Below are 17,408 nucleotides of genomic sequence, written 5' to 3' on the forward strand. Positions count from 1 at the left end.
CCCCGCTAATTAACCTATATACCATATCCGGAATTTTATATGGAGTCCAACCCATATATTTTAATTATTATTTAAAAGGTTAGATATTTACTTTGTTAATTTCACAGACATATTTTTAACATTTGTTTTTGTATATTTAATTTAATTTTCTATCTTCACCTTTATATCTTCTAACTAGATTTTAGACCTATGTCAAATACACGGGTTTTACAACATTATCAATATAAGAATTAGTGTATGAAACATAATACTTATAATGTCTTGCAAAAAAAGTAACTTTATTTTAGATAGTCATGGTTCTTAAGAACAATAAAAGTAGTAGTTGTTCGTGGGATTTCAATGATATCGTGTATTGTGATTTTATTTGTACGGTTTGGTTTATATAAGAAAAATATGTATCTTAAATATTAATCACAACAATGGTTATCCTAATTATAGTTGATTACATTTACTAATAAAAACAATATTATAATTAGTTTGATTACAATTTGATAAGATGTTGAGAATTTTACCTTCTTTTGTTTATGTAGATAATTGTTTCTGTATATACGAAAGAGATTAGTTTAATTCGTATTAATCTAAATGTTGTAACCTTTCTAACTTTTAGCTATATTTTGTTATTAGATAAATACAATAAAGTATTAATTAATTTTAAAATGTATTAAAGTGTAAATTGTTGATGAAAAAACTAAAAATTATACAATTAATTATTTTTAATTGTGTTTAAGTATAAATTGGTGATAAACAATTAAAAATTATAAATCGATTTATACATATTGATCTAACTAATTGTAGATGGAGTATATAATATACTCTAAATAAATATAATATATAAACAGTCCTATTCATATAGAATGTAATATAGTTATATTTATCTAGATAGTTATATGTTTAATTAGTTTTGTAGTTGTATTAATCTAGAAATTTTTTTTATCGGCATTTAGTTTTAGTTACGTTTGAAATAACATACATGTAGTTGTATTAATCTGAGTTTTCTTTTATCGGCATTCCATTTTAGATAAATAATAATAACATAAGGTAATTCTAATACATTTAATTATGTCACATGTTTAATTTGATAATTTAGAAAAATTGAGAATTGTGATTGATCAATTGATGTTTGGTCAGTTGTCTTTTAATATATATAAAATACATTTAATTAAGTCACATGTTTAATTTGATAATTTAGAAAAATTGAAAATTGTGATTGATTAATTGATGTTTGGTCAGTTGCCTTTTAGTATATATAAAGATTCCTCTTTTTTTTCCTTTCAAGATTTACATACATAATAAAAATATAATATGATTAAATATCCTTTTAGTTATTATTATTATATTATACAACATTAATTACGGAGTAATATTTTTGATGTATATATGTTAATCGTTGTTTTCAAGTAATATTACTTAAAATATTATATTTGTAATCAATTTAATGTAATGTGTATATTACCATGCATTGTATGGGGCATAATCTAGTAACATATATAGACCCCCGATTAAATCAATACATAACATAGACATTTTGTTATAGTTCACCATATCCACGGGTCATTATCCCAAAATTATTTGCTTGACATATTAATGAGACAGAAGATACATAATCTACATCCATTGCTTCAAATCATCCTCGACCCAAATAAAAGAGGTCAAGCCGTCAAGGGGCTAGGGGACTGCCTTCCAAGAAGGGTTTGGACTCTACTCGAGCCAGTTTTAGACATGTTTCAATAACACAAGATTTATATATATGTTATTGCGAGCTGTTTAACTTTAGTAAAATTTATGAATGAAAATGATCAGATAACTAGAAATAAATGAAGATAGTTTTTATAACAGATTGGTGGAGCATGGACTTAGGCCGGTCCTTAATTATAGGCTTCCACTCCATGCGTCCAGCCACTTCCGATGCAGCCAAGGAAGAAGATGCAAGTAGTAGGGGCTTCGTCTTGGAGTGCGTCCGGAGGTTACTTCTAATATTAGACGCACGTTTTGTGAATGAAAGTGGGGCCCGAAAAGATGATGTGAGGGAAAGAAGTGAGGAAGAAGTGGGGGTTATAAGAAGGGGATGTTCTTCGTGCGTCTAGAAGTGATAAATAGTGAAAGAAGTGGGTTAGAAGTAGGGTGTTATAAGGAGAGGTCTTAGAAGCCACAACATTGTACATAGGACGAGGTGATGAATATAGTTAAAAAGTTTTTGGTAATTAAAACATTAATTAGTCAATGATAGAAAAACTTGGGTAGTAAAAATTTGATGAGATATCATTTATTTTTTTTACCAACAAAAACAATCAACAGAATTACAACTTTAGACCCACGATTTAGATGGAAGAATCATTTATTTTTTGTTATTGAAACACATGTTCATGTACAACATCTAGGAAACCTTGGGATATACAACAAAAACAAGATGGCAAGATTTAAACTAGCTAGGATGAGTCTTCAAACATTTGAATGGTGTCCTCAATAAAGCCTAAGCCATTTTCCATTGAAACCTCAACTTGAGCAGTCATCTGAAACTGGTGTTTGTGTTTGCCTAGTTCTCTACAATGGAATCTGACAATGAACCCCAAATCTACGCGAAAAATCATTGTACTACTACTGTTATCCTTCTGGAACTGCAATAAACCAGACATCCCAGGTGAGACTGTCGGAACTGTGATATCGAAAGGCTTGTCTATATCTTTTTTCTGATAGAATCCCGGAAGAGTGGCATTATTGGCAAATAATGTACTCGTCGTGGAGTTTGGGAGATAATATTGGATGGTCACGTTGAGAAAGTTGACATACGAAAAAGAAATCCTAAGATTGCGGTTGAAGGACATGAGCCCAAGGAAGGCGGCCGAGTCCTTATCTAATGTGATATTGGGAGTCATTTTGTCGATCGCTGGAACATAAAATCTTTGGATATACACTTCTGGTTTTACGGGGTATGTTAATACCATTACAGAGAAAAATGCAGCAAGGCCACTCGCAAAAAGAAAAAACAAAGCAAAGAACACAAAGTTCCTTGTTCTAGACAAAGGAACGCTTTCCTTACGACGGTTATTGTTATGTGAAGAAGAGGTTTCAGTGTTGTTCGGGCTGTCAGTTGAAGGATGATTGACGGCCTCATCAATAGACTGCGGACTGCTGCTCATCATGCTTAATTATGATTAACTACTAGAGAAGAACCGAATTGAATGGAAGAAAATGGATTGTATATCTGACCGACTCAATGTTTTAACAACTGCCTAATAGTGTTTAGTAGTTATAGTATAATGCATTAATATATTATCCCCAAAGTTTTTTTTAAGAGACGATGATATCGACCACACGAGACCTTATTATGGGTTTATGAGCTGTTACTAATATTCATTAAGGAAAAATAAAATCTTGAGACTTATCGCTCCAAAAAATCAAACCTACAACTTAAGGAAAACAAGAGGTGCATCTAAAAGTTGAGATGCTTCATGTACATGCTACGCATATATAGTATGATTTTTCAGAGGGATACACGCGCAATATGGTGTTGGGAAAGTTGGTAGTGGCGGCGAGTGAAGATATTGTAAAAAAGGTGCAAGTTATTGATGTAGAAGTATGTAGTTATTTTGAGAGTTAATAGTAAATGTTAGTAAAATAAATTTTAAGGACATTATAAGTATTTCACTTGTTTTATAGATATTTTAAGTAAATATGTCTAAAATCGTGAATAAAAGAGATGCGTTGAGGTTACAACTTTCTAGTTGAAAAGAGAAAAAACAAATGTAATATTTTATAATGTAATATAGATAAAAATATAGATATCTATATAGATATAGATGAACATGATTGATTATTACTATAATATATAGTGAAAACACCTGTCTCATATATGACTAAATTATACTACTTTTGTTTTGCTTTAGTAGGGGCGATAACCCGCATATCACTCACTAATTTGTAACACTATATCAAATAAATGGTTTAGATTGATTTATATGAGAGAGGTAAACGAGCCAAACATGCTCACGATCTATTCGATTCAATTAGTCAAAATTGGAGTCGAGCCTAAACGAGCTCGAATTCAAATACTAATCAACCCCGAGGTTGAACTTTAAATACATAACTCGATTAATCTCTAGCCTAAGCAAGCTTTCATATATGTAACACTTTCTTAAATTACAAATACGATCAAAAATGGCATCGGTAATGGTGATAACGAGTGGTGACGGGTGGTGGAGGCGGAGGCCTGGCCGTGGTGGTGACGTTGACAACTAATATAAAATATTAATATAAAAATAATTGATGTAAAAATAATAAAGTATTATTACATTAATAATAGAAGGTATGAACATTGATTTAAATTACATTACTCTTAGATAATATTTGAGTTGTATTGAATTGTTAGAATAATGAAATTATGATTTTGATTGTATTGACATTTTGATAGTTTGACTTTCAAAAGTAAAGTGTAATATTCTATAGAAAGTCATTTAGTTTTACATCACCAAATATTATTATTATCTATAATTGATCATCATTTATCGAGTATTAGAGTAATATAATAATTAAAATATTCGTTAGATGCCACAATTATGGATCAGTGATCACGATATGTAAATTGAATAAACACGAAGACCAAGACTTCCCATTATATGGCAAATAATATAATATACGGATCGAGTATATAAATAAAACAACATAAAAAAAAGTAAATAAATAAAGCCTGATATCTTATATTATCATCGCGACTTCACTTGTTATATCCATTAGAATATGCAAATGAAAAACATTGTATCACTTGTTGTTAACGCGAAGATTAAGACTTCCAAAATATATATATAAATCTAATATCTTTATATTATCATGCATGGTGACTTCACAAATTCATAATATGCAAATGAAAAATATTAGGAGTATATTAGATTTTCACTATACTAGTATAAATCTGGATATTCAAAAAGCAATGACATCATTTGTGATTATAAGGATGACGTTAGTTTAGTTACAACATTAATTTCAATCATTCAAATTTAACTAACCTAAAAAGAAAAGAACATAATAACGATCGACTTTCACATGTTGATATTGTGTTTTGGAAAAAAAAAGTTGCATTCTACAATTAGTTAAGTGAACTAAAGACGTTTTTTTTTTACAAAAAAACAATCCTATTTAAACTTTCAATTATATAAATTACACAAAAACAAATTTTACAAAAATTAAAACATTATAAAATAACTTACTCTTGATAGATTTTATGAAATTTAATGCAAGTATAATATCTATATTTCCTTATAAAAGAAACTGACTTCTCCTTCTTAAACTTTTAAGAACTTGATATGTCTAATTTACCCTCCATCTCAATACATTCATATTTTCATTCTATACACTGTGACTAAAATACCCTTACAAAAGTTTCAGACTTTAAACTCTTCTTATTCGTCAAATATTTTTTTTGTTTGTTATTGTCAAAAATTATCATACAAATATAAGTTCTGAGTATTGATTTGCAATTAACATTGTCACAACACCTCGAACGTTGTCTATTTTTGCTGCTGCACGCGCGGGCGCCCATCTATTATTAAATATTTAAACAGAAACCGTGAATCTACGAAATACATTAAGACCAAGTTATTCATAGTGGTGTTGAAAATGTTGTGATGGTGGTTGTTACATGTAAGTATATGACTTTGTAAACTAACGTAATGTGTGATGTAAGAACCACCATCATAACATTTTCGACACCACTAATGAAAACAACTTGGTCTTAATATATTGCGTAGATCCTATACTAGTAAAATTTATATAGCTTTTGTTTAATCATTCAAATGTATTGAACATACTCTTATCATGCTAACTACTAAGTTGACAAATTTTTTATAATTGAAGTAATACTAAGTTTATTAGTATTTTATAAAGAGAAAATAACTTAATTACCTAAAAATCACTTTAGTCTTTAGGCTATCTCCAATGTCACAGACGCCATTAGGCGTCCTTGAGCTACCATATCATATCCTACAAATCTTTATACATCCTTACAAATCCTTCAAGTCTTATAATTTTATCTCCAACCATACAAACACCCTTACATATCCTTACATATTCTTTTACCTCCACTAAAAACAAAAATATATTAGGTAAGTACAAATAAGGTCATGCCCTTAGGTAAGACATCCTTCAAAAAATCCTTAGTTTTAGACAAACTTCAACGGCAAAAGATATCTAAGGACACCCTATTGGAGATAGCCTTAGGTATACAAAAATATCCTTTTTTGAGTTTCTATAAAATAATCGCAAATCAGATTCTCCAACCTTATTTGCGATTTATTCCTGATTTGCGATTCCCTAACATCGTTTGCGATTTTGTGGTATTTTCTGAATCTGAAAAACCTTGAGTATTTGTGGTATGTCTAGGTTGTTTTTGAGGTTTATAGGCTATTTTCTCTTTCATAAACATGCTAAAGAGGAAAAGGAACTCCCGAATTCTGAGAAAAAACGGAGGCCCAGATATAGCTTCGGCCCAAAATAAAGTTTCAGCACAAAATAAGGCTTCAGCCCAAAATAAGGCTTCAGGCCAAAAATTAAATCTGGCTGTTGCAAATTTCCATTTCCAAATCTACAGTTGAAAGAAGTCAATCCCTGTTTAAGTGGACGAAGGACGAGACCCGATTATTTAAGGGACCCATTTTATTTTTATTTTTATGTGTATATATAAAAAAAATATATATATATGTAATCAACTTAGCGTATTACAAATCCTAACAATTAACTAAAAATTAAACTATATAATTTAACTAACATAAAAAAACGCATTTACATATCTTTTACGGATAAATAAAATTATATTTTTAATTTTGAAATGTAGCCGCAACCTCCAAGCTACTCTAATATCCTTGTAGACTTAGAGTATTTTTCAATAAAATAACAATATATAATAAGAGTATTATATTATTCTATTTTTTAATACGATGTGTACAATGTATAAGGTTAAATATAATTTGTAAAATGATATATATTGTTTATCTTAATAATCCTCCTAAAACTATAAAATAATGTTATATGGTATTTGTTAAATCTCCTTTTTAATCTTAATTTTTGATTTTTTTTTTTCACATTTCATATAATTTGAAGAATAACGTTTGTTATGTTTTTTTAATATACTATAGATTTTTTCTTCACTTTATACAAATGGTTTTTATAATATAAATCGTTGTGTTTAACTTCGTCTAACTTGGGGGTCTCTATTCTGGCTCATCCCATGTCTATAAATTCCCGGAGACGGCCCTGCTAATAAACGCTTAGCCACTAATAATTTACTATGCACAAGGTCAGTGGCCAAGCCATAATTTTTCTCTTAGGGTCGCTGAACAGTTTTCATGATACTAATAAGTGTAAAGTTAAACTATAAATTTCAATTGCTAGATCTTGTCTGGAGTTGTCAATTACCTTAAAACTGATTAAATATTTAAAAATAATACTAAAAATATAAAGTTTTATAAAAATTTGTGGGATGCCATGAGACCACCACATACTTCACAAGGTACAATCACGTACAAGTAGCTTAAGTTTAATATTTCCTGCCTTTTCGATCATATGTTTTATCGAATTGAAACAACACAATTTATGTCCTTTTTTTTTTTTTTGACATATATTGTAACTACACTATTTTCATAAAGGGCTAACGGAAGAATTAATCTTGTATATGTAACTATTCTATTACTCGTACTTTTTACACGGGGTTTAAATTGATAGTTTCATTTTAAAAGTCTGAGAAAGGAAGACGTGAATAGACAATTAAAGAGCTTAATTAAGTAGGACATGCCAAAATTCATAGCATAGCTAGGTAAATTAATGTATCCAGAAATAAGTTAAATGTAAACAGAGAACATAGCATGAGTCCATAGACCAACATGAAAGTAAAACAAATACATATCTATGTATTCCCTTTGCATTGCAAGAGAAAAACATATACGAGTAATTATTAATAGGTTTATTCTTCACGTTCCAAATAGCAAGCGTATCTCCTTTCGAGATGAGCTTCAAACCACCCTACAAAATCAACATAAAAATAAACGTAAGTTAAATTTTAATAAATTCTAGAAGTCAACAAATATATATATACTAATAATATACTTGTGTTAATATATAATTAATATAATATAAATCAAAATTAGTGTAAAATATATAGTTGGACATATATACTTAGAGCAGTCAGTGCTAGGACTGATCTTGTACGGAATGTTAACACCACACTTGCTAGGAAGGCCAAGAGCATTGTCAGGATTAATGCCAGAGTAAGAAGCATAAGCACTTTTCAAGCAATTACAAGCAGTTTTACGGTCAGGGGTGGTGCTAGCGGCGGAATTTAGACCCTTAACGCCATTGCAGCACGCCGGTGGAACGGCACCACCGGTGCCCCTAAGGTAAATTAGGCATGGCATTAACTTGGTCACAACCTGACCACATGTAATGGCAGCCTCAGCATAAGGTGATGATACCAACATGCAAGCAAACATAACACAGAAAAGTTTCATCATCATTCCAGCTGCCATTGTTAAGTTATAATTATCTAGAAGGAAAGAAAGAAATGAATGCTAGATTTGTGATTTGTCTTAAATAAGTTGACGAACTAGATTGTTTTAGTGTGATAAAATGTTGTTGATGGTACTATATATTTATAGTGGCTTTGTATGCATTTACAAAAAAAAAAAATTTTAAATAATAATAATAATAATAATAATAATAAAAATTAAAATGTTTATTGGTAGTAGGTGAAGGTGTAGGTGCAGGTGCGGTTGAGGCCATATATTTGGAAAATGTTGCAACTCGATAAATGGATCCAATTAAATGTCTTGGCAATTGGCTATACTATGGTGCTATCAAGGAAAATCCTTATTAGACTTCTAGGTGATGTAACGAAACCCACCCCGGGTTTATATTATCATGGCCTCATTGGGTTGATGATCCGGGTGACATGTTAAGAGTCGCTTTCTTTTTTTTAATTACGAGTATATATTTTTTTGAGTACGCATATATAAAGCTTCAACATTGTACGAAGTGTTATATAATTTCGAATATTAAGTGACTATTACAAACAACCCTTATTAGAATTGTTGGAGATGCAACAAAATATAAAATTTGAACATTATTTTGTTCACCCAACCTAAGGTATAAACACGCTTTTGCATTTATCAATACTAAGGAGTAATGAGTTAATGTCCTAATAATACCCTTCAATCTTTAGTGTAATTTATAAGTAAATATAGAAACTTACAATATTCGGTCACTAAAAAAAATTAATGGATTGGTAATTCATTAGTAACGTAAATGACTTTGGGATATAGAATTCCCTTTTTATATTTGTAGGGACGGATTATTTAATGGTTTTCAAGATTCTAGGTTTGATCTCACATATTTATGTAATTTAGAAATAACATAGTTTGCCTTTAAAATAAATAAATAAAGAAGTTAATCACAACCACCTAGAACAAAGTTCGAAGTGTTAATTGATCTCTCCATTTAATTGGTGACTAAATATGGTTAGTTGAAAGTTGGTTTATCATTAACTGATATTTAAAGGCTTTTTTTTAAGCTAACAAATTAACCATTGGAATATTGGCTTATATTTCTATGGACATCCACGATAGTAATTTACGAAAAGTGAAATATAGTTTCTTGTTTCAAAAGTATACAACATTGTGTGTATGTTTGTGTTTTCCAATATGTCCCAAGTTCCTAACCACATGATATATGCGGTATGTTTCAACATAAAAAAAAGTGTTCCCTAGACACGCATGGAGTTCGGGCTCGGCCCTAGCTTGAATCCTTTATTATTATTATTATTATTATTATTATTATTATTATTATTATTATTATTTAACAGCCACTTAGTCAGATTACACTTCATCGTATAATGGTGAAATCATGCATGTATCCTAGAATACGAGATGTAGATCAAAAATCGTTACAAGTGATTTAAATTCAAAGGAAAAATCACATGACATGTCACTCTAGAAGTCGAACCCATGAGTTGTGGTAAAAAAAAAAAAAATGACTCCAATCAGTTGATCTAGCCTTTATGGTCATTGACACTCCTATTTTAGTTTCCTTGTACATACTCCGTATTACTTATACAAGTATATACATACAAAAACGAAAATGTTAATGTTATTAAGGACGAAATGATTTTGAAGAGCATTGTATATATCAAGGTACGTCATATACCATCTATTCCTAATATAGTGCATCTTTGTAATTTTTATGCTTGTTTATGCTTGTTTTCATATCTCCATAACGAGAGATGGAGCTATGTAGAAGTAAGATTGATTATGACGTATCTTGTAAATACCCTCTTTTTTTTCCTTTTACCGAAAATTAAATTATGTTCATATACATTTACACAATTGTTGGAAACGGAAAGGAATGTTTATACGGGGTGAATGTATACAATGAATTTGATATTGACATCACTTCAATGTCGTTGTTGGCAATTAAATTATTGTACTTTCTTGCTTTTACTAGATGGGTCATTCTCATTTTTATATATCAATCAACGTTTTTTAAAAAAGAAAATCTTTTTACATATAAAAAGTCTATAAATATCAGACGTTTTAAACACAAAAATTATAATGATCATTTTTTCCAAAATAGGAAAGTAATGTAACAAATATATTTTTTAATTATTTTATATTATGTTCTTTTGTGGTCATCTACCAATATATATATAACAAGGTCCTAAATTCATTTTTAAAACCCTTGGATGACTTCCAACTTTGATTTAAAACCATTAGATCATATTTAATTATTTCATCTTTTATAAATGACAATATTAATACTTATACTTTATATAATTTGCTAAAATATACCCTTAACATTAAAAATAATATTTGCTAACATTTCTTAATTATATACACGTAAATCTATATATAAAACAAGATTAGCTAATTTAGTATAATCATCCAAAAATAGAGGTTATAGTATTTGAGTTATTTCTTAACTATATCTACTCTATTCACTTTTTTAGCCGAGAATCTTTTGTTTAACGGAAAATGTTAGATATTAATGTTTGGAACCCTAGCAGTGAGCCAGTGACACCAAGTTGGATAGTATGTTAAAAGTTGAAACTCACGCACTCTTGCACAACGTGAATGATAACACGTAAGCTCACAGGCTCAAGAAACAAATGCCTAAAACCACGATAAACCAAGATTTACTTTTGGGTCTACAAGCCAATATCCTTTCTGTCAGTTTTTCCAAAGAGGGTCTCAGTTAGCCATTTGATCCAGGACCTAGTGGTTTATTAATCGGGAATCTAACCTCTCTTATTTTTAGAAAAACATATTAACCTACGTAAACTATACCTATCATTTAACTACGTTAAATATCTTCACCTAATACTGTATATCTATAATACCTTTTAATGAAATTTCTGTAACATATATCATCAACCCTTAAGATAACAGCATCACCCATTCTACATCAGTTATTTTTACATTAAGAAGTTAATAACTACAACGCTACTACCACCATCACCACCACCACTTATCGTCACCGCCACCACATTCCCCACCGATTGTCATTGTTGACGTTGCATCTACCACTATCAGCCGTCGCCACTACCTCGCCACATCATTTATTCTTAGATATTTTTATATCTTTTTTTATGAACAATTTAATGTCATAAATTAAATAAACTTCTCACTTAATAATAATAATACATAAATATATCTAGCAACTAATATATTTGATCAGCTTAACACTTATATTTGTTTTTATTTTAAAAGCCCAAGTATTATTTAAATATATAATTTGAATAAATAAAGTTGATATATGTTTTAAATTATATATGCTAATAATATTAAAATTTACATCATCATTATATAAAGATATAACAAACATATTGAACGAATCATATATAACAAAAACCATTGTCAAATTATAATATCTTCATTTTCAGCAGGTAGTCACTACATTTATATTTACAACGTCATTAAATCTCTCTTTTTATATAAAAATTTGAATACCCCATCTTTTGAAAGGGAAGTGATAATTGTACAATAGCTTTGGTTTATTAAGTGAATAAACAAATATATTTGATTGACTAAATGGATTAAGGAAATTAAGATTAATTCATGACTTTATACTTAAGATATTACCAAAAACTAGCTAATAGTACTTCCCTTTTAGATTATGCATTAAGAAAGTTAGTTCAGAAATGAGGCAATTGTTCTTAATGAACCCCCAATGGAAAGAGTTATATTAAATGACCTAATTCGTAATTAATGAATTAATTAACACCCTAAACCACTTACATCACTCGACACTGTCACCACCACACCACCAATAGTAACGGCCATTTTCACCTATCGCCATCATCATATCCGCATTACATGGGTACCGTGTTATGAAGATATAACATACATATTCTACTAACCAATTTTGATACAAAATATTTTTTCAATGATAATATCATCAAATTTTAACATGTTTTTATCCCTAATGAATAATTAATATGTTTATCTTGCGTATTACGCGGGAAAATATATAAATGAATAACAATTTGCGCCGTTAAAATTTTTTTTTATAGCAAAACTAAAACATTTAAGAATTAACGGCCTTTGGTGCGGGAAACCAAATTTATAAATTGTAAATAACATGGTTATCAAAGATACGTTTTCTGTGTATAATTAACCAGTTTGAATGAAATATCTTTTAAAATAACATAACCCATCGTGTTATACACTTATACTTGTTGTGTCCGGACTGTATACATTAAAATAAAAATTCATTATTTGTTAAATAACTTAAATAAATAAAACCTTCTACCTTTTCAATATTCATTTTACTTTTTTATATGTTGGCTACTCTTACTCTCTTGGCATAGGAAAACCGACTATATGGAAAGTTCTCCTAACAAAATTTAATTGTGTTTAAAGCTCTTACCTGCATATGCCTACCGGCTACCACCAGACACGTATCAGGCTACCCTAATTTTCTCATTTACTTCGCCTTTTTATTTTTCTTCTCTCAATCCTTTTTATCGATTACATGAAAATCATGGGTAAAAGGTTAATTTATATATAAATCATACAAGTTTTCTTCTTTTTCTTTTTTTTTTTCTTCTAATTTTTCGAAACTTCTTTGAAGTAAACTAATTATGCTGTCAAAACGTAAAATATTATAGGGACATTATACTTGAAAGCCACCTACCTACGTTTTCTCATGATGTACGTTCTTATACTTCACTATAGTCACTTCTGAGTTCTGAATAATAAAAAAAAAGTCAAAAATTTATATAAATTACAAAACATACATCTCTTCTTTACAAAATTTACAGCGACAAAATTAAAACGAAGACGTATGTGTAGCACAAATTTTATTACCTAATATTAAAAGTGATATTTTGTCATTTTATAACACCAAAAAGGGGAATAATAGGTATATATCATTATATCAAAACTATAATATATATCATTCTACTTTTTTTGAAGGGTGAAAACAATATATCGGTACCTATTAGTATTATACCAATATTTCTAAACCTCTAATAACTATTTTCAAGGTTGTACTAAAACTAGCTAGAGATGGCCAAAAAAGCCGGTTCCAATAAAACCGGTTCAGATATACTGAAATTGCGACCCGGAAAAAACCGGTTCTCAACGGGTTCCACTTTTGGATCCAAAAAGTCGGTTCCGAACTGGTTCTAAATCGGTTTGTTTTCGGATTTTGGTCAAAAACCAGAAAAAACTGGTCAAACGTTGACCAAAACCGGTTCCAATCCACGTTGAGTAAAACCGGTTCCGAACTGGTTCTTCCAAGACCCGGATTTTGGCCATCTCGTCTAAAACATCAATTTTTGTTAAAAACTTAATATCTGAGAGGATAAGATTTTGATTAGTAGGCCCATTTACCTGAAGCCCATTTCATTTTTACTAAAAGCCTATGATCGATACGAGGCCTATGTATAGATGGCCTTAAATTATCTCGTATATCATTAACCGACTATCGATGAATGAACTTATTCTGAAACAGAAGAAGTCAACAACCACCACAACAATAGCTAATCATATTAAAACCAAAGACGCGAGATCTTAGGCTCTTCCTTATAACACTTCATTTCTTTCTCACTTCTTCCACTATTCATCAGCTTAACTTTCTTCTAGATACCCCAAGAACACCCCCTCCGTATAACCCCCAATTCTTCCCCTCACATCACCTTTTGGGCCCCACTTTCCTTCACAAAACGCATGTCTAATATTAGAAGAAACATCAAGACGCCGACCGTGCTACCAGCGTCTTCAGCTGGGTTGGCGTCGGCCGTGCGTTGGAAGTGGGGAAGAAGTCCTATAAGGATAGGCCTTAGAGACTCTGAGTTACTTTTATGCACAAACGGGTTTATATGCGTGAAATGTTGATTAAATACAAGGAAAAATGAATACGGAGTTGTTTTTTTTAAGATGAATTTCGCTGAAAACTTCGTGTCGCAATTTGACAGCGTGAGGTCTAGCATACGTTGTCTTAACCGGGTCCGTGCTATAGAGCTCACTCGAAGTAGAATTGTCTATTTCAAATACCCGATGTGAATAAAACCCCCTATTAATCCGCCCTAAGGCACGATTATTAATAGGGCTAAACCCTGCCCCCTGAACCTGGGTATACCCAAATTAAGCCTTCATAAAGGGACTTAATTCATATGTTTTCTACAAGGCTTGAACACAAGACTTCATGTAAGGGGATAGTCTTTCAACCATTGAGTTAAAGCTCAAAGACATGAATATGGTGATGTTACTCATTTAATTTAGGTGAAAAACTTTTTGTATGTTAGAATATTTTAATATTTTGGTCCCACTGATTTTTCACCAAATTAAATATTTAACAGCCTCGTATTCTCTTTTTCTTAAATATGTGTTTATATAGTTCTTGTAGTTTTTGATGTAAATTACTCTTAAAATGTGGTATTTATTTGAACTTTTTGTTTCAAGAACCAAAATTTGCTAACATATTTTTAGAATCCGTTATATATATATATAAGAATATATATGATTTGTATAAGGATGTTTATATGATTAAAGATAAAATTAAAAAAACTGAAAAGTTTGTTAATATTTATATATTTTGCAAGGATATGATAATGATGACGTGACGACACTAAAAACAATATTGCATTTGTTTACATTTTTAGGTGAGTGTGAACAAATTAAAAATTTTGTCACGCTTTTTAGTGTGTAGAAATATATTGAATTAAAAGTGTGTGGAAATTTCTTCACACTAAAAAGTTTGTGAACTTTTATTTCTACACACTTTTTAGTGTGAAGAAATTTACATACATTTTTAATTCAATATATTTCTACACACTAAAAAGCGTGACAAAATTTTTAATTTGTTCACATTTACCTAATAAAAGTGTGAACAAATGCAATATGATTTGTATCCGTGAATACAAACATCTAAAATACACCTAACGTAGTAACGTCGGAGATACACTCGTAGACAAGCAAAGGCGAAAGGGAACAGTCGAACAGTGAGTCATGTAATTGTTGCCTTTTAATTGGTTGACGTGGCAAAAAGTGTGTTTGGTGTAAAAGTGTCTTGTGTTGATGAGATTGTATCACATGAGTCAACCAAACACCTAGATTTGCTGACGTGTATTTTAAAGTAATATTTTCTTAAGAATTGCATATATCTGTGGCCGGATCGATGGTAGTTCGATCACGTTATAGGAAGCCCGAAGCTGTACAAAGATTTATTGCAAAATCACCAACCCACTTATGACGTGTCATCTTTGCTGACATGTAACATTTCACGTGTCATGTCTTTTTAGTTGCTTAACGTACTAATAAATTCAGCTACAACAAAAATGAAATACAGCTTCGCCTACGTGTAGTCGGGTTGGTCAATATAACAACCAGTCATGGACATCTCAAACACTTATGAGACAATTAGAAACTTTACGTATTAATATATGATTATATATATATCAAAGTTTAGATGTACTTTTAGCCTGTTTGCTTGCAACTTGTGACAAAGATAGAAAAAAAGATTTCAATATAATGTTTATGTTTTGTAAGAGGTATACATCAACAATACATGTTGCAAGTGTATTAGCTTTTTCATCACAATGAATATGATGTTACACTATAAGTCTATAATAGACATATAATTAAATTAGTATAAAATTGTGGTGGGTTAATGATTAGTTACAACAAATAAAGATCTAATAATATTAACCACAATGTTTAACTTACGGGTTAATAATTAGTTACCATCAGGCTTATAGTCTAGCAATACCGATCAGTTATAGTTTATAACTTTGAGATTGAGGATTGACAATTTATTTTTTTTTAGCTTGTCAACAAATATAATATAATCCAGCTACATAGGGTAACCCAACGGCGAAAGGCAATCTTATCCGCCAGTGAATGCAAACAATGTTAGGTAGTCCAAGCCCACCATGTAACTCTATTCCAGAAGGGGAATAAACCCACAAAATTGGTCAATCCAATGATTAAACCTCCGTGTCGTGAATAAAACCTAAGTGCCTCACCATTTTAAGTGTCATCGGCGATTGAAACTTTGTTATAGCCTTAGTATTCAGACTTGTAGCTAGTTAGTTTGACTGTTGCAAAGTGAAAAATTACTTGCAACAAACAATAAGATTAAATATTAACCATAATGTTTTATTTACAAATGTAGAACTAAAAACAATATACCATCGATCAGGCTTATAGTCTAGCAACTAGCAATATCGATCAGTTATAGTTTATAACTTTGAGATTGAGGATTGAAACTTTGTTTTTTTTTTGGCAATCAACACGTATAATCCGGTAACATAGGGTAACCCAACGATGAAAGAGAACCTTATACGCCAGTAAATGCAGACAATGTTGGGTAGCCCAAGCCCATTATGTAACTCCATTCCAAAAAAAAAAGAGAAAAAGAAAAAAAGACCCACATAGGCCAATCCAATTATTGGACCTCTGTCTCATGAGTAAAACCTGAGTGCCTCACGATTGTAACTATCATCGGCGATTGAATCTTAATTATAGCCTTAGCACTCAGACTTGTACGTAGTTAGTTTGACTGTTGCTAAGTGAAAAATTACTTGCAACAAATAATAAGATTAATATTAACCATAAATTCATAATGTTTATGTACAAATGTAAATAAAGTAAAAACAATAAACAATAACTACTATTAATATTAAGTTGAATCTATTTGTCTTGGACATCTCTACCCCTAACTAACACAAGCAAAGTGTTTGACTTCAATTAAGTCAAAATGCATAGGTTGCATGGATGCATATGATTTCAATTGAATTTTTGAGGCTTTTTTGCCGTCTGCAAACGTGATTCCATTACATGCACACTTCTACTTGTTCATCTACTCTTTCCAGCTCTTCCCTATTTATACCTTCTTCATTTCTTTAATCTCTTTCAAACTCATCTCTTAGT

The 17,408-nt window shown here is 30.3% G+C and overlaps 1 protein-coding gene across 1 annotated transcript; it reads right to left on the minus strand.

Annotated features, from left to right (window-relative positions):
• Nucleotides 1–7,777: 7,777 nt before the first annotated feature.
• On the minus strand, nucleotides 7,778–8,593 carry LOC122606889 (non-specific lipid-transfer protein Lac s 1-like). Its single transcript, XM_043779774.1, has 2 exons — nucleotides 8,161–8,593; nucleotides 7,778–8,007 (listed from the first exon to the last, which is right to left on the minus strand). The coding sequence occupies exons 1-2, from the start codon at nucleotides 8,508–8,510 to the stop codon at nucleotides 7,998–8,000; spliced, it is 360 nt and encodes a 119-aa protein (XP_043635709.1). The 5' UTR covers nucleotides 8,511–8,593; the 3' UTR covers nucleotides 7,778–7,997.
• Nucleotides 8,594–17,408: the final 8,815 nt, after the last annotated feature.

This window comes from Erigeron canadensis, chromosome 7, assembly GCF_010389155.1.
Source record: "Erigeron canadensis isolate Cc75 chromosome 7, C_canadensis_v1, whole genome shotgun sequence".
Lineage (NCBI taxonomy): Eukaryota > Viridiplantae > Streptophyta > Magnoliopsida > Asterales > Asteraceae > Erigeron > Erigeron canadensis.